The sequence below is a fragment of the Solanum stenotomum genome, chromosome 4 (genome assembly GCF_019186545.1).
Source record: "Solanum stenotomum isolate F172 chromosome 4, ASM1918654v1, whole genome shotgun sequence".
Classification (NCBI taxonomy): domain Eukaryota; kingdom Viridiplantae; phylum Streptophyta; class Magnoliopsida; order Solanales; family Solanaceae; genus Solanum; species Solanum stenotomum.
The window spans coordinates 58340534-58364576 of NC_064285.1; the positions used below are offsets into that span (position 1 = coordinate 58340534).

General features: G+C 38.4%; 3 protein-coding genes and 2 long non-coding RNA genes across 5 annotated transcripts; 1 reads left to right on the forward strand and 4 right to left on the reverse strand.

The window, feature by feature from the left end:
* The first annotated feature begins 761 nt into the window (after positions 1–761).
* On the forward strand, positions 762–4519 carry LOC125861700 (putative clathrin assembly protein At5g57200). The gene is made up of 15 exons (XM_049541549.1): positions 762–874; positions 992–1061; positions 1326–1423; positions 1585–1723; positions 2127–2254; positions 2345–2437; positions 2516–2566; positions 2666–2731; positions 2818–2883; positions 2981–3061; positions 3136–3216; positions 3306–3488; positions 3601–3676; positions 3761–3882; positions 3970–4519. The coding sequence occupies exons 1-15, from the start codon at positions 794–796 to the stop codon at positions 4378–4380; spliced, it is 1746 nt and encodes a 581-aa protein (XP_049397506.1). The 5' UTR covers positions 762–793; the 3' UTR covers positions 4381–4519.
* On the reverse strand, positions 2094–2562 carry LOC125861703 (uncharacterized). The gene is made up of 2 exons (XR_007445976.1): positions 2329–2562; positions 2094–2234 (listed from the first exon to the last, which is right to left on the reverse strand). It is a non-coding gene; the product is annotated as an uncharacterized LOC125861703 (long non-coding RNA).
* LOC125861702 (uncharacterized) lies at positions 2595–3612 on the reverse strand. The gene is made up of 4 exons (XR_007445975.1): positions 3433–3612; positions 3264–3339; positions 2919–3228; positions 2595–2811 (listed from the first exon to the last, which is right to left on the reverse strand). It is a non-coding gene; the product is annotated as an uncharacterized LOC125861702 (long non-coding RNA).
* A 103-nt stretch (positions 4520–4622) lies between the features above and the next one.
* On the reverse strand, positions 4623–14547 carry LOC125861699 (ABC transporter D family member 2, chloroplastic). The gene is made up of 10 exons (XM_049541548.1): positions 14270–14547; positions 13992–14187; positions 13833–13900; positions 13187–13513; positions 12903–13067; positions 11801–12029; positions 7689–7927; positions 6640–6958; positions 6067–6338; positions 4623–5117 (listed from the first exon to the last, which is right to left on the reverse strand). The coding sequence occupies exons 1-10, from the start codon at positions 14471–14473 to the stop codon at positions 4932–4934; spliced, it is 2205 nt and encodes a 734-aa protein (XP_049397505.1). The 5' UTR covers positions 14474–14547; the 3' UTR covers positions 4623–4931.
* On the reverse strand, positions 8671–9475 carry LOC125861701 (uncharacterized). Its single transcript, XM_049541550.1, has 2 exons — positions 8986–9475; positions 8671–8879 (listed from the first exon to the last, which is right to left on the reverse strand). Exons 1-2 carry the CDS (start codon positions 9316–9318, stop codon positions 8730–8732), a joined length of 483 nt encoding a protein of 160 aa, XP_049397507.1. The 5' UTR covers positions 9319–9475; the 3' UTR covers positions 8671–8729.
* Positions 14548–24043: the final 9496 nt, after the last annotated feature.

A 24043-nucleotide genomic window follows, 5' to 3' on the forward strand; every position in this document is an offset into this window, starting at 1 on the left:
CCCCCCCCCCCCCCTCCCCCTCCTCCTCTACCGCCAGTCAAAAAAAAATTAAAAAATATTTAAAATTTTTCATTTTTTATGCTATCTCTACCCCCTTACCCACCACCTCCCGTCAATTATTTTTAAAAAAAAATTATTTCCGAAGAATATTTCAAATTTTAAAATTTTCTTTTTTTAGGTCAAATAATTTATCAATGCACAATAATAGATATTCATTATTTGTTATCACATTGTTTAAATGTCGATAGTTAATACACATCCACATAGGCTCATTGTTTGTCTTCACAAATAAAACAGTAGTTACCCAAGGAAGACATTAGGTATAATGAACCCCTTGCTTATTAAGTCTTGTAATTGTTACTTTAACTCTGTTGATGACATCCTATATGGTATGGTGGAATAGAAATGATCAAGCAAAATAACCTGACTGTCATCAAGTGTTTTAATTATTAATAAAATGAATTAATTGTAAATAAGTAAACTTTATAAAAGAAAAAGACCAAAATGCACTCAATGAGATGATATTCAATATTCACCAAACGATTTTCATTTTACAACCCTCCTTTCATGCAACTTCATTATTGAAAACAGAAACCATGCATATAACCATCATAAGAAATCAGTTTTAAAGGGAGAAAGTATGTGTCATGCAATATGTGATTTCCAGAGAAAAAAAATTAATAAATTAGAATTAGAATAAAGAAACCTCCTCCTTTATCTATTTTATCTCTATATCTCTTTTGATCCAAAAAGTGATTTTGATTTTCCAAAATAGAAAAAAAAATCATTTTGAATGGAGAAAATTAGAAAAGCATATGGGAAGCTTAAAGATTCAACAAAGGTTGGCTTAGCCAAGGTCAAAAGCGAATTCAAGGTTCGCAAATATATACATAAAAAAAAAAATATTTTCAGAACGTGCATAAAGCTATGCTAAATCAATGTCATGTATTTCTAGATGGATGATCTTTTAATTTCTTGTTTTCAATTGAAGGATTTAGATATTGCTATTGTTAAAGCAACAAATCATGTTGAGAGCCCTCCAAAAGAAAGACATATTGCAAGTGAGTTTATTGAAACATTCCTCTCCAAAGTTTTATTTATATATAATTCAAGATCTCTTGTTTATGTTCTTTTAATTTGCCAAATTCATATATTTGTGATCAACTAGATATACACATCCAAAATGGGACTTACATTTGTAATATTGTTTGCCTATATAGTAATATTAATATCTCTTTCTCCTATCATGGGCATATTAATCGTTTCTGGTTTACTATTCTAAATACCGGAGATAACAAAAATATGGTTATTTCTTAACATTTCAGGAATTATTGTGGCAACATCAATTACATGCCCAAGAGCAGATGTTGCCTATTGCATTCATGCACTTTCTAAACGATTGTCAAAGACACGAAATTGGATTGTAAGTTTTCTAAACTGATTTACTTAACTAGTATTATTTATTGAATCGTAAACAATGATAACTATGCCTCGATCCCAAGCAATATGAGATCAACTTCATGAATATCCTCAATGATCATGTCGTCTCTATATCTAATCTCATTTTCATCCAATATTTTTCAGGTTGTCATAAAGACATTGATTGTTATTCATAGGGTGTTGCGAGAAGGTGATCCTTCATTCAAGGAGGAACTATTGCGTTGCTCTCAGAGAGGGCATATTTTTCAACTATCAAACTTCAAGGATGATTCAAGTCATCTTGGTAATCTTGTTGTCTGTCCTGTTTTCATGTTTATAAGTAGGGTGAAAAGTTGATATATAACCGGCATAAAACATAAACATGTCCTTAACTGCTTGACCTCGTCTGACATCTATATGCGCTCCAACTCTGGGTGTCCACAAGTAGGAACTTAAACTTGTACAGAGTTGAACCAGTAGACACACATGTTCTATATAGCAATTCACATCCTACATGGTGTCCTACATGTTTATGTCATGTAGGACTCATGTGTCTACTTGTTCAACTTTATAGGAGTTTAAGTGTCTACTTGTACACAACCAAAGTTGGAGGGCATAGATTCCAGCTGAGGCCAAGTTAAAGGCCTATACAACCACAATTTCAAGCTTACTCATAGTATTGTAATTGTATTGTGTTTTAAACACAGGTTGGGATTGCTCAGCTTGGGTACGTACATATGCGCTCTTTCTGGAGGAAAGACTAGAGTGTTTTAGGACAATGAAAAATGATATTGTTGCAGAAAGATCAAGCAAACCTTCAGTTGGAATAAACAAGGTGCATTTTGTCAGACATTTGCATATATATTCTCTTTTTCATGTAAGATACATAGTGAAAACAATGTACATAACCTGAGTTTCACATCAGGTGCATTGTAGAACTAGGCTTTTGAATGGAGAAGAACTTTTAGAGCAGCTCCCAGCATTACAACAACTTCTTTATCGCTTAACTGGTTGCCAGGTAGTAACAACCTTTGCTGTTATAGCCGCGATAAACTCATTGTTATTCCAATTCTCTGATCTCTGGTGAATTTTGCAGCCTGAAGGAGGAGCTTGCTATAACTTTCTCATTCAGTATGCCTTGGCTTTGGTATAGAAATACTACTTTTACCACCTCAAGAAATGGACCATGTCGGAAACTTGTTATTATGTTCATCAACTTATGAACCTCTAATTGTTCTTTTTGTAGGTGTTGAAGGAAAGTTTCAAGATATATTGTGCAATCAATGATGGAATAATCAATCTTGTCGACTATGTATGATGTTCCTTGTCTCTTCGATATCTCTACCTCATTAACCAGTGCTCTTTCTGAACTTAACTTGCTACTTCATGTTCCTGCAGTTTTTTGAGATGTCAAAGCCTGACGCTATAAAAGCTCTCAGTATATACAAAAGAGCTGGACAACAGGTTGATAAAAATTCATTTCTTTTGGATGTTCTTACTTTTTACAGATATGATATAAGATATCTAAGTTTCTTCTTTTTTTTTTCTCCACTTAATGTAGGCTGAACATCTCGCTCATTTTTATGACTTCTGCAGAGGCTTGGATGTAGCGCGTACCTTTCAGTTTCCTACATTGAAACAGGTCTTTTTGTCACCTTTTTGGATAATGTACAATCTTCACTTGATCTCTCTTCATTCTTGATCTTTAATTTGCAGCCTCCTGCATCGTTTCTGGTAACCATGGAGGAATACATTAGAGAAGCACCTCAGACAGATTCAATGCCAAATAACAGGCTGGTGAGAACTTAACTTTACCAATTTGGTCACATATATTTGAACTTTACCTTCACCAATTTGGTTATAGTGTTTGCCTTTGTTACCTGCAGGAGTATCGCGAAATCAAGCAGAAACCTGAAAAGCCTGAAGAAATTGTCCCTGAGGCAAGTGAAAACAAAGTTCCAGAAGCTAAAATTAGTGAAGTAAAACATACTGAAGCACAAGAGGAAACAGTACCTAAAAAGGAAGAAACACCACCACTGATATCAACAGAAGAACCTGTTGATTTGCTGGTATGCATTTCGAATTCACTGGGGACAGATCAAATCTTTGTTCATGGCTCGTGTCCCCTTTTTTCGTGTGTAATAGTCTTGCTCAGAACACATTGTTAATCTTTGTGGACAGGGCTTGAATGAAGTGGATCCAAGAGTTGCAGAATTAGAGGAAAGCAATGCATTGGCTCTTGCAATCGTTCCACCTGGTAATAGACACAACTTGTCTTAAGCAAGAGGGTGATTCTATTATACAGACAATTTTGAGTTGATGTATTTGAAATATTATACAGGCAAAGAAAATCCATCAGCTAATAATCAGATGGGTGAAACCGGAAAAACATCAGGATGGGAACTGGCTCTTCTTACAGAACCGAGTAACAATAGAAGCCATATCACACCAGATAAAGAATTGGTATGTCCTCTTTAGTCATAATTCCGCCAAACTCCCAGAACTATGCATATTGATATCATCGTTACTTTACCATGGCTTTTTTATCAGGCTGGGGGATTCGACAAGCTATTACTTGACAGCTTGTATCAGGATGATGCATCTAGGAGGCAAATACAGCTGCAACAAGCAGGGTATAGTGCAGGATATGGGTATGGGTATGAAATGCCTGGACAGAGTTCAGTCAATCACAATGACCCTTTTGCAATGTCAAACCACATAGCCCCTCCAACAAGCGTACAAATGATGGCGCAGCAACAACAACAATACCAAATGATGCAACAACAATACATGATGCAGCAGCAGCAGCGACCACAACAAAACATGTTGATGGTACATCATCAATATCAAGGCCAATATTCTCAACAAACGTGGTACATGGGATCTTCCAACCCATTCGGGGATCCCTTCAGTTATCCACAAAACAACATGCCACCACGGGGAAACCATCCATTGATTTAGAGGTCTTTTTTCAATAAGAATACCATATTCTTTCGTTCTTTTTGGCTACAAGAATTCTCATTCTCCTTCAAAAGTTATTACATTTAGCCAGTCATGTTCTCCTTTTCGTTGATTATTACATTCACTTGTGTGGTGAATTTGTTAATGTGTCTATAGTCTGGCAGCTTGAGGCTCTTTCTCATCCACTCTGTTAAATCTTTTTTGGTTTGCTTTTCTATAAGATTTACCTATTTTTTTAACCAGTCATCAATATAATTAATATAGAACACGAACTATATAGAAAACAGAAAATGTGTATCATATGATTTCATACGTTTCTTAATTGTATGAAGAAGTTGAAATGACATTTTGGGATACATTCATCAAGTACTTCTCAAAAGTTGTACTGCATTCAGTAATAACGTCCATGTCCAGTCCCCAATCCCCATTGACCATACAGTAACAGCATAGTCAAGATGAAATTCTGGGAAACTTCCTCATGAGCAGAGTGGAATCCTATTAGCATCCAAGCATTAGTATCATGTACTAAAGGAAAAAATTATTTGCATGAATTACTGCTTCGAAAAATCGTATATTGGGTCCTCCTCTACATCCTTAAAGCTCCAATTCTGTTGGGTACTTGTACTATCAGCAGTAGATACGTGTAAGACCTTTTTATGGTATTTGTAGAGGGTTCTACGGTGGCCAATACTTATATACGTGATTCCTGCAGCTTGGATTAGCTGATATAGACGTGCCTGCAGAGACAAAGTACAACAAAGGTTTTTCTATCATCTCCAGTTATTTAGAAGCAAACGGAAGGAAACAAGAAATAATAAATGGAGTCAAGAATTGGATATGTCATTTGATTGTCGAAACAAAGTCCAATGTTTTGAGAGGAGAGATAGCAACAGATGTTCATATGGTAAAATTTGAGGTTTCATATGTTACTGCAGAAGATAAAATGATTTTCGAATGTTGACTACAATTGAAGTGCATTTTGAACCTTACATTGCTTCAGATAGTAAATTTCAAAGCTTAACAGACCTAGCAGCATTTCAAAGGACAAGAGGAGGTGGAGTGTTTTACCTATCATGGAGTGGAATGTTAGCCTTAAGAACGGAGCGTAAGCCCACAACTTCTTTTTTTTATGTACTAAGAAATAAAACTAAATTTAAAAATAGCAAATATATAAAATTCATATTAAGTCACTATTTTACAAACCACTGAGAATTATATTCTTTAGAAAAGATATAAATACAAATATATTATATTAGTCAAATATCTTCTTTCTTTTTAAAAAATTAAGATTAGTGCAGGAAACAGATTAAACAGTCTCCCCAGGGAGCATGCATTTACTAGGCAAATGTCCGACCTATGCTAGCATTAGCCAATTAGACTTTTACTTCCCATAGTTGTCTCGGGCACTTCGAGCTTGCCTCACACCAAGGCAAGCTCGCGAGTTACCAACTCCCCTTTTTAGAACGTTGGAATGAGGTACTTTAAACTTTGTGACTTATTAAGCCTGTACCGACTAGTGACTAGCAAGATTTATTTGTATATGATTCCAGCCTGTATGGACAGAGACCTATACCTGAGAAAAGTGAAGTGTACTAATCTGAAATCTGAATCAATGCAATCCACATGACTAAATGAACTACAAAATAGGACAGCAAACAAAATAGCATCTGCAAATCATTAAATTACCTCATTGGCTTCATCAAGAGCACTAGTAGACTCATCCAACAGAGCCAAAGTTGGTTTTGAAAGCAATAAGCGGCCAAAGGCAAGGCGCTGTTGCTCACCAAGGGAAAGAACGCTCGACCACTCATGTGTTGAATCTAGGCCGTCAAAACGAGATAACAAGTGTCCAAGGGATACATCATTGAGAACTTGTAGTAGATCCTCTGATGTAGGCTTCTTTGATCTTTCATTCACACACCTTGCATCCCGTGCACGCATCAAGAATGGCACAGAATCTGTATATTGTCAGTTGGAGAAATTTCACCACACAGAATCTTTAAATAGCATTCTTCCAACAGGTAAAACGACAGGGGACACCACATAGAAATCTACATGCAAGTATATTTAGGAATCGGATATAAAGCAGTTCACATTGTATAAGAGCCAAAAGAAGTGAATCAACGCATAACTAAGCAGCAAGTGCCAACAAAGAAGAGCCATATGAGGAATGACAACCTGTAATGAGACTGAGAACTTATAAGGCGTAACAATGGCATAAGAAAATGATGTTAAGCTATGGCTCATAAGATGTCATACCACTTTGTTTAGCATCATCTGACAAGTTATCTGAATCTTCGGTCCATGTAGGATACAGCAACTGTTGTCGAAGGGTTCCCAAAACCATATATGGTTTTTGAGGAAGAAAAATTACACCTTCAAACTTTCTACGTCCTGTGGAATCCCCTATGGTCTCATTAGTTGAAGTCACTTGATAAGAAACTACATCTGGAGAGTGCAGCATTTCCAGGTCTCCTCTAGGTCTGACATAAACTGTAATTGCTCCATTCCCGAAACTCCAAAGACCAGCTATCACTCTCAGCAATGAAGTTTTACCACTTCCACTTGGTCCTGTAACCTGTTAAAAGAACCATTAGCAGAAACATTTGAAAGGGAGATTGGTATTCGTCTAGGGGCAAGGAAGCTGATAAACACCCCGGCTGTCAAAGGGGGAAACGCCTCTAAAACTGGAGTATTTGTTCCATGCACGTTTTACACCTTGAGCTATTTGCTCAATACACCCCAAGAACGCCTATGCACGCTTTATACCATAGATTGTCCACTTCTTTCCCATAAAACATTTTTTTCAACTTCTCCCATGTATAATATATTGTATTGTTCATATATTATATTGTTAATTAAGAAGTTGGAGACTTTGAATAGTATTATGTGCACATCATATGTCTAGATGGTTAAATCAATCATTGTATCTATAATTTTGTAAAAATAATCTCTTGCTTACCAAATTCCTTTTAGGTGCAGATGAATATGGTGTGTAGCTTGATTAGGTCTTACAATTCTTCTCTTAATGGTAGAACAAAAAATAGCAAAGGATCACTCATTACCTTAAGCAAGTCGCAGAGTCCTAGACTATTGCTTTAAAGACAGGATGGAATATTAACAAACAAATTTGTTGACCTTATACGCCATGCTTCAGGACTTGCATTCTGCCTGTGATGTGTAAATATGCATCACCCTAGGCCTCCCCTCCTCTTAATATATTAATTGCCATTAACAGTACAATTTTTCCTTTCCCTAATAAAGCAACAAATGACATAAAAGCTGAAAGTAGACATGTCAGAACTCACCAGCAAGTGATCCTTCTCAAAAATCTCAAAAGACAAGTCCTTAATTAGAGTTGCTTCACTTGGTGTCTGTACAGTCAAGTGTTCAACATGAAGTAATTTTACACGCTTGGAAAGAGGCATAGATCCATTTGAGTGTAGCCCATTGGAAGAACTTATTAAGCAAAAGTTAAGTTGGATCTTTTCCTTGGAGTCTTGATCACCTTTTTTGTTGTTGCTATCCAAAACATCATCAAATTCACCTGCACATTTTAATGGTGTCAAAATGGTTTGCTGAATGCTTATTACTGCTTTAGGGCAGTGGGTCATGTGAGACGGAAATAGCAAAACTGGGGAAACTAAAAGAAGAAACAAAGTTGAAGAAAATAAAATTTCAGGGAAGAAACAATTGAAAAGTCATTGAACTTATAACATAATATGACAAGAGACAAGAGATTGTATTTAACATCCTCTCTCAAGCATCTTATAGTGGCAAGCAATTATAGTTTATATATATTAACTACTGAAGACCTTACGAGCTCAGCTTCTTTTATTCAAACATTTTAGTTTTCCTATTCCCATATTATCTTCATAGTACATCATAACCATGCTATGTGCAATCCCAGTAATGATTCAATATTTCTTCTTGGATTCAAGCATAAAGTCTGATTTACTAGGCATTTTCCTCAGCACTAGTCCTCAATTCTTAATATAAGACTTCCCCACCAAATGGTCCTAAATTGCTAATTAAAAGCAGTTAGCCACATTATTAACATCGTTAATGTCATCATTTTGCATTCCCAGAATTGAAGGCATCCACTTTCTGCTTTAGATCGAAAGAAAGCTGGCAACGCTATCAATTTTTTGTACCTTTGCCTAGTACAGATATAAGGGAAAAGGCTCAAATATGCTATTGAACTTTGAGAAAAGGCTCATCTATGCTATCCGTTAAAAGTTGGGCTCACCTATGCCACAGTCGTTCAACAAAGTGCCCATTCATGCCATTATTTTTTAACGCTCTGGTTTGATGATTTTGCAAAACCATTTTTTCCGTGTGGCCTCTTATCAGAGGTCCACGTCACCAAAATTTAACCAGCCAATATTAATTATTCCCACCAGTATCAATACTTCTGCTTGGGTATCTCTTTGGAGATGATGAACTAGGAGGAGATGGTGAATCAGATTCCCCGTTGATGACCAATATCGGCACAAAATCTGCTAGTAGAAGAGACGGAGGATAAGGATTCTGAGGTGGCGGAGCAGTATGAACAACAAGTAGATCCAATGACTTCGACTGTGAATTTTTTGGACTTAAACTCACCAGCAGAGAAATGCTCAGTGATAAAGACCTAACTGGTGAGCCCGAAGCGGAACTGGAAGATGAGTATGAAGAAGATGAGCTCGACCCACCAAAACTCTTCACCTCAATGGAGGTAAAAGCCATACGTGACGCCGATCCAGTTCCAATCAAACTTTCTCTGCCATCTAAAGATTCTCTTGGAGGGTAAAACTCCTCATCGTCTTCAATTCTACAGGAGATTACATCTGCATTCCATGATTTAGCCTCAAACTCTGTCCATGTAGTGGTGCCAATGAGTGGATCTCCAGCGAATCCATTTTTCTGGAGCCGCGGCAGTACCAACAGTGCCTCCATTAATTTTGGTGGCGTGAACCTCTAATAAGAGCCCACATGGAAAAATGGTTTAAAACCATCAAACCGGACCATTAAAAAATAATGAGATGACTATGCACTTTGTTGAACGGCAGTGGCATAAATGAGCCCAACTTTTAACGAATGGCATAGATAAGCTTTTTCTCAAAGTTCGATGGTATATTTGAGTCTTTCCCCTAGATAAAATAATAAAAAGGCAGAAATAAATGGCTTCAATAAGATTATATGTTGCCGTTACAAAACAATAGAACATAAATTCAAACTTGAAGAGCATAACTTGAATACATAGATGTGTTCTTAATTGAAATATCACATTTGAGAAGAATCAATCTTCAAATCGCAATGGATATTAAAAAAAATGGACTGTTTGGTAACTTTAACGTCTAAGATTACTTCGTCACTTAATAACACGAAAAAAAAAAATTAATAACAGAAATGTTTGAGAAAACAAGACAAAATGGAGCAGAAAAGAACTTTGGGCTACAAAGATTACTTTATCACTTAAGACAAACACAAGAAAAAAGAACTAATGACCAATCTAGAAACTACACAGCAAAGGCCAGTTCACAGTCAAGGTCTTGCTACTGGGACCTCAATTCTAACCAGATAGCAACAGACACAGACACAGGGCATTGGAAAGCAATATGGAACGCCAAAAGTCCACCCTAAGTGACTTGTTTTAGTTGGCTAGTATGCAGGAAAGCTGGCCTCACCAATGAAGCACTACAAAAAAGAGGATGGCAGATTTTTTCTAAATGTTTTATGTGTGAACAGAAAGCAGAAGTCAACAGTCATTTGTTTCTACATTGCAATACTGCCACAAGCCTATGGAACCGTTTCTTGTGCATATTAGCCATTAGGAGTTAGCAGATTGATGACCAAGACAACCTTGGAGTTGATGAATCACTGGTCAGGAGTAGGCAAAAGAGGGAGACAAGAAGATTGGTGGAAGACAATACCAGCTTGTATATGGTGGACTCCGTGGAGAGAAAGGAATGATAGGTGTTTTGAAGATCAGAAAATCAACATACAGAAGATTAAGATGAAGTGTATAAGCCTTCTATTTTTTTGGTGTAAACAAGAGTTGGTAGGGAGGACAGTAGATTTAGTTGATTTTAAAGGAAACTTGTAAAAGTACCCAAATGGGGGTGCTGCTCACCACACTCTGGGATGTAAGTTTCCAATTCATCATTTTTTGGATGATGAATTTTTTGTGTGAAACCAAATTTACCCTTTTCTCAAAAAAAAAATAACAGAAATGCCTGAGAAAACAAGACGAATGGAGCAGAAAAGAAACGTTGGGATAGAATTGCAACTAGCATTTTGGGTTGGCTAGAGAGAAATCAAAGATATTTTGAGGTAAAGATGTCCATATTCACACTCATAGAACAAGTACCTATTCTTTCTGGTTTATGGTGAAAAAAATAGATGTATATGAAGTTATCGCTCTATCACAATCCCTCTCCCTTCATTTATAAAGGGACATTGAGCTTTTGCATCATCAGTACTTAGAACCTTCTTGGTGCTACTTCGGTGGAATAACATATCTTACTTGTGAAAAGAAAAAACACACAAGTACAGATCAAAAAACAACTAGGGAAATTGTGGTAGGAAAACAAGAAGTTCATAATATAAAATGGATATAGTATCATAGTCCTTGCCCAAGCAGGAGTTGCAAAAACATAAAACACATTGATTCAAAATCTGCAACCAACTAGCTTTTAACCCTTATAACCCCAACTGTTTTGGTTCTACGCAGCTGGGACAGGCTAAAGCCTCATCAACCAGAAAAAAAGAACGCCTCAATCCCAGAAAAAGAAGCTGGGATCAACTATATGAATCATCAATATCCATCCTTCCATTTTTGCCTGTCTCATTTCAACCCTTATCGATTAAATCGTCATAAATCATGTGACCCACCCAACCCCAAGGGTAGTTAGAAACGACCAAGACAAATGTCACATTTCAACAGTCTCATGTAGGATGTATGATAATTTTTTGTGGGTGACAAGAAAGTAAGGAAAGACCTCTCTTATGAGAAGGTCAAGTTTCTCAAGTAACTTAATCCCATGTTATCCGACATCTATAAAAAGCCTACAAGTAATACAAATTTTGGCAATTCCAAAGGTCAGAGTCTAGGTCTAAAACAATCCCTTTTGGCACTAACAGAAAAAACTAGTAACATTAGGCACTTGAGATGCTAATTGGGTTGGTCAGACAATCAACACAGCAAAATAAACTATGCAGAATGTAAACCCTGTGTAATCAAAACAAAGTCACGTCACGTCACATCAGCCAAGAAAAAGTCAAGATCCTCCACATTGCCAGTTATTCACGTATATTCCCTCCCTCCAACAAAATGGATCGGCAGATGCTCCTCTAAGGGATTACATTTAATAACAGTATATTCAGTAAACCTTTTCCATGTACTTAGAGAAGAATGCACCATCCAGAAATAACATACCTAGTCGGTCAATGACGGCTGAAAAGGCACTTAAAGCCTGAAACTGATAGACAATGAGAGAGAAATCACCAAGAATATGATTGAAAGCGGACACGGATTGATTAATAACCCCAAACTCGATTTTTCCAGAGAAGTACATAGGTGCAACAACTGCGGCAGGAAGAATTTGAATAAGATAGCGGTAGCCACTGGTGAAGAAATCCAGATTTCTAGAAGATATCAACAATTGCTGCCAAATTATCAAAAGCAAGAGAATCAATTTTGAAATTCACTAAGAAAACAAATATATAATTAAAGAACATACAGCACTAAACATTTTCGAAATGCATCAACATGTATGAAAGAAAGTCAATAACGTTCAAAGGGAATACTAAGATAAGGTATATGGAGTTAGTTTTTTTGCTTCTGATTAATTAGAGATGATGAGATTGCAAATCTCATATAAAGACACAACTCAAATAGATCACTCCTTTGCCTGCATCACAGCGCATCCTTTAAAAGATTCTAAACTACCCTTGAAAATGTGATCTACTTAGAAAAAAAATCCTAGCTGGCAAAAGCACAAGGCAATTAAAGGGTCAATATGGTGACAAGAAATCAGAATGCATCCTTTTGCTGAAGAAAAACTTGGAAGCATCCGTGTGCCCAGATAGAGAAGAAACATTACAGAGGATTCATACAACTCCCAATTAGTTCGGGAGTGAAGCATAGTTGATAGATGTAATAATGTTGAGAACAACAGAATAGATGTATTAATAGTTGATAAATGCTGGGTGGGGATTGACTGTGAAGAGTCTCAATTTTTACAAATATGGACGTTACTCTCAATTTTTTCATGTTAAACAAAATGGAACTTACTCCCAACAAGGTTATATAAGTTTAGACAAACTGAGATCAAAAAGAAAAGAACTTACAACTTCTTCACCTAATAATAATATTGGTCCTCAGACAACCCATTATTCAGTGTGTGACATAAAACAACTTTTTGCAACAGAAGTAATATAGGAACAACTGTTGAATCACAAATGTGACATGATATGCTTCAATGCAGGCAAAAACTGAGAGAGGTGTAGCACCAAACAAACTGTTAAGGTCTCCGTACATTCAGGTTTTCAAAAGCGCTTCTGAAACGACTTAACAGTAGTTGCATCTCATTCTCTTCCCCTCCATAAAATGCAATTGATTCAGCATTTTCTCGAACGCGCACTAGACCATAGCGGAAATCTGCTTCTTTCTTCTCTTGCAAAAAGTTGAGGCTCACCAATCCCTGAATAAACCACAATTCCCATCATTTGTAGAATTCAGAAACATGTCTTGCAACTTAGAAGTTCTCCAAATGATGTATTAGTTTGAGGTTCAACAGAAATATGAAAACAGAACAAGCACCTTCCCAAGGAAGACGCTGAGAGCTGTTCCACCAAGTGAATATGCAAGAAGCACCCCAAAAAGTGGTGGGTAGATACCGAACAAGATATTGCTAAAAGATATTAAGTCTATAGCAGCATTGAAGAGTGTCAATGAAAATGAGAGAGCTGTTCCTGTAAAGGAACTTAAATCGTCAACAATTCGCTGATCTGGATTATCGATGGTAGACTGAGACTGAATTTTGTAAAATGTCTTATTCTTCAGATACCGTTCCATGTAATAACTCGTCATCCAAGATCTCCACCTTAAAGATAACTTCTCTCGCGCATAATCTCTCAACACGAAAAACTGCAAAATACATAAAGCTCAAAAACTAGAAAATGTACTATAAAAGAAAATAGAAAATTGGTGGCAGGGAAGTAAAGGTCACAAGACCTCATTCCGTTAAGTACACATGCATATATATAGTGTGATAAAAGGTAGTGGTCCTTCCGGAGAAAGTTTCAAGGTATACTTTTTACTGATGACTTGATACTCTTTTAATCTATACTATCACCACTGTGTCGTTTACAATGAAACAGAATGCCAAGTATCCAAACTAGGTTGCGAAAAATTTGCAAAAGTCTACGAGGAGCTATACCTAAAAAATATGGAGCAATGAGCTCACCGGGATACCACCAGCAAAACCAGCAAGATAGTATAACAGTTGTTTGGTGAACTGTTCTTGGTCTTTGTCTTCGCAAAGTTAGATCAATCCAATAATTAGTACAACAAATTCTTAAACGAAACCAACAAAAAAAGGAAAAACTCGGGAAAGAATTCGTACTGGCAAGTGCATTATAAAAGTCACGGCCGAGGAAACTGAAGCCAACGCTAATACCAGTGGTTCCTAAAGTAAGGGCAAAAACAGCAGCCAACTGCCATCTCGCCTGAACTTTATCATCAGAGGACCAATACGGTACAGCAACCTTCCAGAACCTCCTCATAAGTGATTGAAGATCCGGTGGCTTTCTTTGCTCATCCTGATTATTTTTAACAATAGATCGATTTAAGGCTCTGGATTATGGATAATTTCAGATCAGGAAAAAGGAAAAAAAGATGAACCTGAATGGGTGGTGGTGGTGGTACTGGCGGAGTTGTTGTTGCTGCTGCTGCTGTTGATAATGAAACTCGTCGTCGAGTGGTTATTGTCTGAAACCTTAAGGATGAGCGATGACTGAACTTCGAATTGCTATCCAAAGTGCTAACAATATTAGGAGAGATGTTGAAGAAAGGAGATTCCACAACTAGTTTTGCTTGGATCCCCATTGATAGAGGAGCTCTGTTCTTCTACTTGCTATTTCTCAAGCGCACGCATTCATTGCATTGCTTTGTCAGTTTTTCTTATCCAAAATAGCCTTTGATTTGCGCGGTCCATATGAAATTCGCAGCTCTTACGCCACTTGTTAAATCACCGCAACATTAAATTTCGATTAAATTTAATATATCTAATTAAAAATCAAATAGTTTCATCAATGTATCACGTGTCTTAAGTTTGCTTTTGTTAACTCTACATTTTTTTAGTAATGATTTTCGAGTTATCTATGAGTAGATCTATTTTGGTCCTCTCTAGATATAATATCTGTTAAAGTGGAGCACTTTTGATCCAATTAATATAATAAACTTAAAATTAATACTTCCTCCATTCCATTTTATGTGCACCATTTCCTATTTGGTCAGTTCCAAAAAGAATGTCATATTTCCTTAAATAGTAAGTATTTAAAGGTACAATTCCTCTTTTATCCTTGTTGGTCTCACTTAATCTTAAAGATAGTACTTCAATACATTTATGATGAGAGAGAAAAATGAATCTACTTTTTAATATGATTATTTTTTGAAGGGGCAATTTAGTAAACATTTTAAAGTCTTCATTTATTTCTTAAACTCCGTGCCCAGTCAAATATTGTCACATAAAATGGGACTGAGGGAGTAGTGATTATCAAAAAACATTGTAAAAAATAATTGGCTTTTGGATTTGTAACATCCGACAATTTAAAATGAATATGAAGAAGCTTGAAATTGGAAGTAGTCACACTTGAAAAAAGTTCAGAATCTGAAAATTTGGCTAAGTCCAGAATTTGGAAATTTGGCTAAATTCAAAACCTGGAAATTTGGTCAAGTGTGGGAAATCAATAGTTTTTGGCCAACTTTGAGCAGTCATAACTCCTAGCTCAGGATGAGCCAGGAGTAGTTCCAGTTATGTTTGGAAAGCCCTTGGAACGATCTTTCCAACGCCACCGAGTTTGCTCGATTCTGAGTTCGTATGAGCGAGTTATGCCCTTTGAAAGTTGGGCAGTTGGCAGGGAGTCCGTCCGGAAATTTAAGGGCATTTTGGTCTTTTCACAAATCATTTCTTTTGAGGTTATATTGTTGTGTTAGGCTGATTGTGGATCATTTTTGTTCCATTTTAAAAGAGTAAGAGTTAGGGTTCTTGAGTGAAGAAGAGAAGAAGAGAGAAAGAAGAGAAGAAGAAGAGGAGATCAAGGAGTTTCCGTCAAAGATCGTCGTGGAAATCGTCGGGGGTGATCCCTAATAGGTATGTGAGTTCATAGTGATGGGTTGATTCTTTCCCCCACACACCAAACTCGTTTTATTATTGAGAAAAGATTGGTTGTGTTGTTGATATTGTTAATTGTGTTGTTGAAGTCCCTTGTTGATTTGGGACATGATTTGGTTGTGTTCTTGAGCTGAATCTCTTGTATGTTGAGGGATTTTATGATCCTTAGTGTTGGTTGGTTCATACCCCCACAGACCAACTCATTTTTAATTCCAAGAAAAGATTTATTTTTGGTTGTTGAAGTTGTTGGTTGTGTTGTTGAAGTTCTTGTTGATGAGGGATATGTTTTCGATGGTGTTCTTGAGCTGAATCTATTGTATGTTGAGGGGTTTTATGTTTCTAAGTGATTGGGGCCCCTTTGAAGTTGAGGGCTGGCGCCTGGCAGAGTGCCCAGCAATCCCCTTTGAAGTTGAGGGCTGGCGCCTGGCAGAGTGCAGAGTGCCCAGCAGTCCCCTTTGAAGTTGAGGGCTGGTGCCTGGCAGAGTGCCCAGCAATCCCCTTTGAAGTTGAGGGCTGGCGCCCCGCGTCTCTTAGAGCGCCAAGGACGCCAATCCTTCTTGTTACCTTCATTCCCCACTTTTTCATACATGTTCCTAGGTATTATACCTATGTTTCCTAATTGTTTCCAACACTTCAAGGTACTTCTAAAAGTCAAGAACTCATCCGTAACATGTGATCAAACACCTTGAATCCAAAATTCCAATTCAAGGAGAGTTAGTTAGAAGTCAAGTGAAGTTAGAAGTTAAGAGTTAAGCTTAGAAGTTAAGCAAGTCAAGCAAGTTGTAAGGTTGTTCAAGAGTCTTTATTGAACGTTTTAACTTCATTTTTAGACTTAAGTGTCAAGTCAAGCAAAGAGCTTAGAGTTTCAAGCTAAGTAAAGAGTCTCAAGTTTCAAGTTGAGTAAAGAGTTTAAAGTTGAGTTCATTTCTCAAAGTTATTAGGGAACTATGTATTCCCAAAGAAGTTTTAAAGAAATGTCTTTACATTTAAACAAGGTTGGAAACTGAGATTTCCAAAGATCCTTCGGGATAGTTTTTTTTTGAGTAATTATCTCAATCAACAGGAAGACATATGTTTTAAAAACATAAGAGTCAGTACATTTTTAGGAGTAGTATCGAGCACCGAATTGGGGGAGCGTTCAAAGAACCCATAACCCCCATAGAACCATGTTAGCCACCATGGGTAGAAAAGGATCATACTTTTTAGATGAATCTTTTTCATATTAGACTAGTGGATCCATTAGGCAGTTCAGGTCTTATACCTTTGGCCAGGTATAAGATGCTCTGGCAGCGTGAGGTCGATCACTATATCATCACTATAGCTCTTATGTAATGGTTGTCGGTTAAAGAAACTCCCACAACACTTATTGTATTTTTATACACAGAAATTATTGTATTTTATATACATCAGTTCAATTGTATTTCTATATACATCTCAGACTTATTGTATCCTTGTATACACACAGAGTTTATAACATGTTTTAAACAGTCTTTCTTTATATCACACTTGTTTTAAATTGTCTTATATTGAAAGAAGTCAGTCAGGTTGAATTGAGTTGAGCAAGGTAAACTTTTCAGTTTCTTCCAAATTTCCTTCTAGCCTATGTTGCTTAGTTTTCCAGCTCGCATACTCGTACATTTCATGTACTGATGCCAGTTGGTCTGCATCGTCTTATGATGCAGATATAGGTACCCCGGATCAGCATCCTGCACGTCGTTGATCCAACTGAGCACTCCAGAGTCAGTGGTGAGCTTCTTTGCATTCCCGAGGACTCAATTATTTTGTGTTCTTAGTTTTTGTTTTATTAGGATGTTGCGGGGTCTGTCCCAACATCCATCTCAGTATTTTAGAGGCTTCATAGACAGACAGTCAGTCAGTTAGTTTTAATTCTCTCATCTATGTATATATGTAAATATTCTATTTTGAAATTCGAGTTGCCTTTATGGTCATATTTTATAAGTTAAGTTGTTTTGTAATATTGCATTGCATTGAGTTATTCTGTTAGGTTAGGTTTCCGCTGAGTTAAGAAAGATAGGCCAAGGGTTCGCTTGGGGCCAGAAATGGTCTCCGGGTGCCGGTCCCGCCTAGGGTGTAGGTTCGGGGAGTGACAAACTTGGTATCAGAGCACATAGTTCAAGAGTCCTAGGGAGTCTATGAAGTCGTGTCTGTAGAGTTCTAGTTATCGGTGTGAAGCGCGCCACATCTATAATTGGGAGGCTGCAACATTTAGGAAGATTTCTCATTTCTTTCACACTCATTTCATGCGTTAGAGTTGATCTCTAAAAAGTTTCTTTCTAATTTGTGTTTGCGCGTGTTTTCAGATAATCATGCCTCCACGAAGAGTTGGTAGAGGGCGTCTTCCTAGATGTTATGTTGATGAGCAAGAGTTACCTTATGCCCCGGGAGTGCAAGATCAAGGGGAAGTTTCTAATGCCGAGTTCAGAGAGGCAATTAGAATTCTGAGTCAAGCTGTGACTAATCAAATTGGTCAGCAAAGAGGAGCTCGACATGAATGAGCTGACACTTCAAGGATTCGTGAGTTCTTGGGGATGAATCCTCCGAGTTTCATGGGTTCGAGTACTATTAAGGATCCAGAGAACTTCATTGAGGAGTTGAAGAAGATTTTTGATGTGATGCATGTGGCAGATATTGAGCGGGTTGAACTAGCTGCGTATCAATTGAAGGATGTTGCTAGAACTTGGTTCGACCAGTTGAAAAGGGGCAGAGTTGAGAATGCTCCACCTGCGAGTTAGGTCTGTTTTGAGGAAGCTTTCTTGGGGCATTTCTTTCTTCGAGAATTGAGAGAGGTCAAGGTACGTGAGTTCCTCACACTTAAGCAGGAGTCCTTGAGTGTTCATGAGTACAGTTTGAAGTTCACACAATTATCCCGCTATGCTCCGGAGATGGTTGCGGACATGAGGAATAGAAGAATGAGCTTGTTTGTTGCTGGGTTGTCTCGGTTGTCGAGCAAGGAAGGTAGGGCTGCAATGCTTATCGGGGACATGGACATATCAAGGTTGATGGTTTATGTGCAATAGGTTGAAGAAGAGAAGCTGAGGGACAGAGAAGAGTTCAGAAATAAGAGAGCTAAGACCGGGAACGAGTCCGGGCAGCAGAGAGGTAATTCAAACCGTTCCTCCTTTCAGCAAAGGCAAAAGGGACCTGCTCCATCATCTGCTAGAGCACCTGCACCCAGATACAAAGATGAATTTAATGTTCAGAATTCGAAGGACTTCAGGGCTAGACCAGCACAATCTTTGGGTAGTGTGGCGTAAGGGAGTAGTAAGCCTCCTGCTTGCGCCAAGTGTGGTAGAAACCACTCAGGTATTTGTCGAGAGGGCTCCATTGGTTGTTTCAAGTGTGGTCAGAATGGACATTTCATGTGAGAGTGTCCAAAGAATAGGCAGGGTAATGGGGGCAATAAAGCACAGTCTTCTTCAGTTGTTCCCCCAGACAGGACGGCACCTAGAGGAGCTACTTTTAGTACCAGTGGAGGAGCAAACCACCTTTATGCAATCACCAGTCGCCATGAGCAAGAGAATTCTCCAAATGTTGTCACTGGTATGATCAAGGTCTTCGCTTTTGATGTGTATGTTTTGCTAGATCCAGGAGCAAGTTTATCTTTTGTAACTCCTTATGTTGCAAATAAGTTTGAGGTTCTTCCTGAAGGACTTTGTGAACCCTTTTGTGTTTCTACACCTGTTGGGGAGTCTATTCTAGCGAAAAGAGTTTATCGTGATTGTCCTGTTTTTATCAATCACAAGAGCACCATGGCTAATTTGGTTGAGTTAGACATGGTAGATTTTGATGTCATTCTAGGTATGGATTGGCTTCATGCTTGTTATGCATCGATAGATTGTAGAACTCGAGCAGTCAAGTTTCAGTTTCCGAATGAGCCAGTCATAGAGTGGAGTAGCAGTTCAGCAGTGCCTAAGGGTCGTTTTATTTCGTACCTTAAGGCGAGAAAGTTAGTTTCGAAGGGTTGTATCTGTCACTTAGTCCGAGTTCATGACTCTAGTGTTGAGATACCTCATTTCCAGTCAATTCTTATAGTAAGAGAGTTTCCAAAAGTTTTTTCTGATGATCTACCCGGAATTCCTCCTGCGAGAGAAATAGATTTCGGCATAGATCTCATTCCAGATACTCGTCATATCTCTATTCCGCCATATAGAATGACACCAGCAGAGTTGAAAGAGCAGTTGAAAGATCTCCTAGATAAGGGTTTCATTTGACCAAGTGTCTCGCCTTGGGGCGCTCCGGTCTTGTTTGTGAGAAAGAAAGATGGTTCCCTTAGAATGTGTATAGACTACCGCCAGTTGAATAAGGTTACCATCAAGAACAAGTACCCTCTTCCGAGGATTGATGATCTTTTCGATCAGCTTCAGGGTGCCACTTGTTTTTCAAAGATTGACCTCCAATCAGGCTATCATCAGTTAAGGGTAAGGGAATGTGATATCCCAAAGACAGCTTTCAGAACCAGGTATGGTCATTATGAGTTTTTGGTCATGTCATTTGGTTTGACCAATGCACCGGCAGCTTTCATGGATTTGATGAATTGAGTCTTTAAACCTTTTTTAGATATGTTTGTTATTGTCTTTATTGATGATATACTAGTCTATTCAAGGAATGAAGAAGATCATGCTAGTCATCTCAGAACAGTTCTTCAGACTTTGAAAGACAAGGAGTTTTATGCCAAGTTCTCTAAGTGTGAGTTTTGGCTTAAGTATGTGGCGTTCCTAGGCCACATTGTGTCCGGTGATGGAATTAAAGTTGATACTCAGAAAATTGAGGCAGTGCAGAATTGGCCTAGACCCACATCTCCAACTGAAATTAGGAGTTTCTTGGGTTTGGCTAGCTATTATAGAAGGTTTGTTGAAGGGTTCTTGACTATTGCATCTCTTTTGACCAAGTTGACTCAGAAGACAGTGAAATTCCAATGGTCTGAAGCTTGTGAGAAAAGCTTTCAGGAATTGAAAAAGAAATTGATTACAGCTCCAATTTTGACGCTACCAGAAGGTACTCAAGGTTTTGTGGTGTATTGTGATGCATCTAGAGTTGGTTTGGGTTGTGTCTTAATGCAGAATGGCAAGGTTATAGCTTATGCCTCCAGACAGTTAAAGGTTCATGAGAAGAACTACCCAACCCATGACTTAGAATTGGCGTTGTAGTATTTGCTTTGAAGATATGGCGTCATTACTTGTATGGTGTGCATGTCGACATATTCACTGATCACAAGATCCTTCAATATGTGCTTACTCAGAAAAAGGTTAATCTCAGACAGAGGAGGTGGTTAGAGTTACTCAAGGATTATGACCTGAGTATTCTTTACTACCCAGGTAAGGCTAATGTTGTTGCTGATTCTTTGAGCAGGTTGTCTATGGGTAGCACCGCCCATATTGAAGAAGGAAGGAGAGAGTTAGCAAAAGATGTGCACAGACTGGCATGCCTGGGAGTCAGATTTACAGATTCCGCAGAAGGAGGAATAGCGGTGACGAATGGGGCCGAGTCGTCATTAATGTCAGAAGTGAAAGAGAAGCAAGATCAAGATCCCATTTTGCTCGAGTTGAAGGCAAATGTTCAGAAGCAAAAAGTATTAGCTTTTGAACAAGGGGGAGATGGTGCATTGAGATATCAAGGTAGATTGTGTGTACCTATGGTAGATGGACTCCAAGAGAAGATTATGGAGGAAGATCACAGCTCCAGATATTCTATTCATCTGGGTTCCACCAAGATGTATCGTGATTTGCGTGAAGTTTATTGGTGGAATGGCATGAAGAAGGGCATTGCTGAGTTTGTTGCTAAGTGTCTAAATTGCCAACAAATGAAAGTTGAACACCAAAGACCCAGTGGTTTGGCTTAGAGGATAGAACTTCCAGAGTGGAAGTGGGAGATGATCAATATGGATTTCATCACAGGGTTGCCAAGGTCTCGCAGACAGCATGATTCTATTTGGGTAATTGTCGACCGAATGACAAAGTCAGCTCATTTTCTACCGGTAAAGACTACCAATACATCAGAAGATTATGCCAAGTTGTATGTTCAAGAGATAGTGAGACTTCATGGAGTCCCAATCTCCATTATTTCAGATAGAGGTGCACAGTTTACTGCACAGTTCTGGAAATCTTTTCAGAAGGGCTTGGGTTCAAAGGTGAACTTAAGTACTGCCTTTCACCCTCAAACTGATGGGCAAGCAGAGCGCACTATTCAGACCTTAGAGGATGTGTTGAGGGCTTGTGTAATCGATTTCAAAGGTAGTTGGGATGATCACCTACCTCTAATTGAATTTGCCTACAACAACAGTTATCACTCTAGCATCCAGATGGCTCCATATGAAGCTCTTTATGGGAGAAGATGTAGATCTCCTATTGGATGGTTTGAAGTTGGTGAAGCACAGTTGATAGGACCAGATTTAGTTCACCAAGCTATGGAGAAGGTGAAAGTGATTCAAGAGAGGTTGAAAACGGCACAAAGTCGTCAGAAATCCTACACCGATGTTAGGAGAAGGGCGTTAGAATTTGAAATAGACGATTGGGTATATTTGAAGGTTTCACCCATGAAAGGCGTTATGAGGTTTGGTAAGAAGGGGAAACTTAGTCCCCGGTATATTGGACCTTACCGCATAGCCAAGAGGATTGGCAATGTNAGTCAAGAGAGTTGGCAATGTAGCTTATGAGTTGGAGCTACCACAGGAGCTAGCAACGGTCCATCCGGTATTTCACATCTCCATGTTGAAGAAGTGCATCGACGATCCTTCATTGATCCTGCCAACTGAAAGTATTAGGATCAAGGATAACTTATCTTATGAGGAGATTCCTGTTCAAATTTTAGATCGGCAAGTTCGTAGGTTGAGAACAAAGGATGTAGCCTCAGTCAAGGTCCTTTGGAAGAGCCAATTTGTTGAGGAAGCTACTTGGGAAGCCGAAGAAGACATGAAGTATCTCTTTGAATCCACAGATCAAGGTATTAATTTCTTTCTTAGTGCTCTTTAAATTATAGTGGGCATGTTGTTGTTGTTGTTACATGATTGCTTGTTGGGTGTTTGAATTGATGTTACACCCTTAGCCTTGTAAGAGTAACCTCATTCGAGGACAAATGTTCCCAAGGGGGAGATATTGTAACATCCGACAATTTAAAATGAATATGAAGAAGCTTGAAATTGGAAGTAGTCACATTTGGAAAAAAGTTCAGAATCTGGAAATTTGGCTAAGTCCAGAATCTGGATATTTGGCTAAGTTCAAAACTTGGAAATTTGGTTAAGTGTGGGAAATCAATAGTTTTTAGCCAACTTTGAGCAGTCATAACTCCTAGCTCAGGATGAGCCAGGAGTAGTTCCAGTTATGTTTGGAAAGCCCTTGGAACGATCTTTCCAACGCCACCGAGTTTGCTCGATTCCGAGTTCGTATGAGCGAGTTAGGCCCTTTGAAAGTTGGGCAGTTGGCAGGGAGTCCGTCCGGAAAATTAAGGGCATTTTGGTCTTTTCACAAATCATTTCTTTTGAGGTTATATTGTTGTGTTAGGCTGATTGTGGATCATTTTTGTTCCATTTTAAAAGAGTAAGAGTTAGGGTTCTTGAGTGAAGAAGAGAGAAAGAAGAGTTTCCGTCAAAGATCGTCGTGGAAATCGTCGGGGGTGATCCCTAATAGGTATGTAAGTTCATAGTGATGGGTTGATTCTTTCCCCCACACACCAAACTCGTTTTATTATTGAGAAAAGATTGGTTGTGTTGTTGATATTGTTAATTGTGTTGTTGAAGTCCCTTGTTGATTTGGGACATGATTTGGTTGTGTTCTTGAGCTGAATCTCTTGTATGTTGAAGGATTTTATGATCATTAGTGTTGGTTGGTTCATACCCCCACACACCAACTTGTGTTTAATTCCAAGAAAAGATTTATTTTTGGTTGTTGAAGTTGTTGGTTGTGTTGTTGAAGTTCTTGTTGATGAGGGATATGTTTCCGGTGGTGTTCTTGAGCTGAATCTATTGTATGTTGAGGGGTTTTATGTTTCTAAGTGATTGGGGCTGAAATCTTTGAAGTAGAGGGCTGGCGCCTGGCAGAGTGCAGAGTGCCCAGCAGGCCCCTTTGAAGTTGAGGGCTGGCGCCTGGCAGAGTGCAGAGTGCCCAGCAGTCCTCTTTGAAGTTGAGGGCTGGTGCCTGGCAGAGTGCCCAGCAATCCCCTTTGAAGTTGAGGGCTGGCGCCCCGCACCTCTTAGAGCGCCAAGGACGCCAATCCTTCCTGTTACCTTCATTCCCCACTTTTTCATACATGTTCCTAGGTATTATACC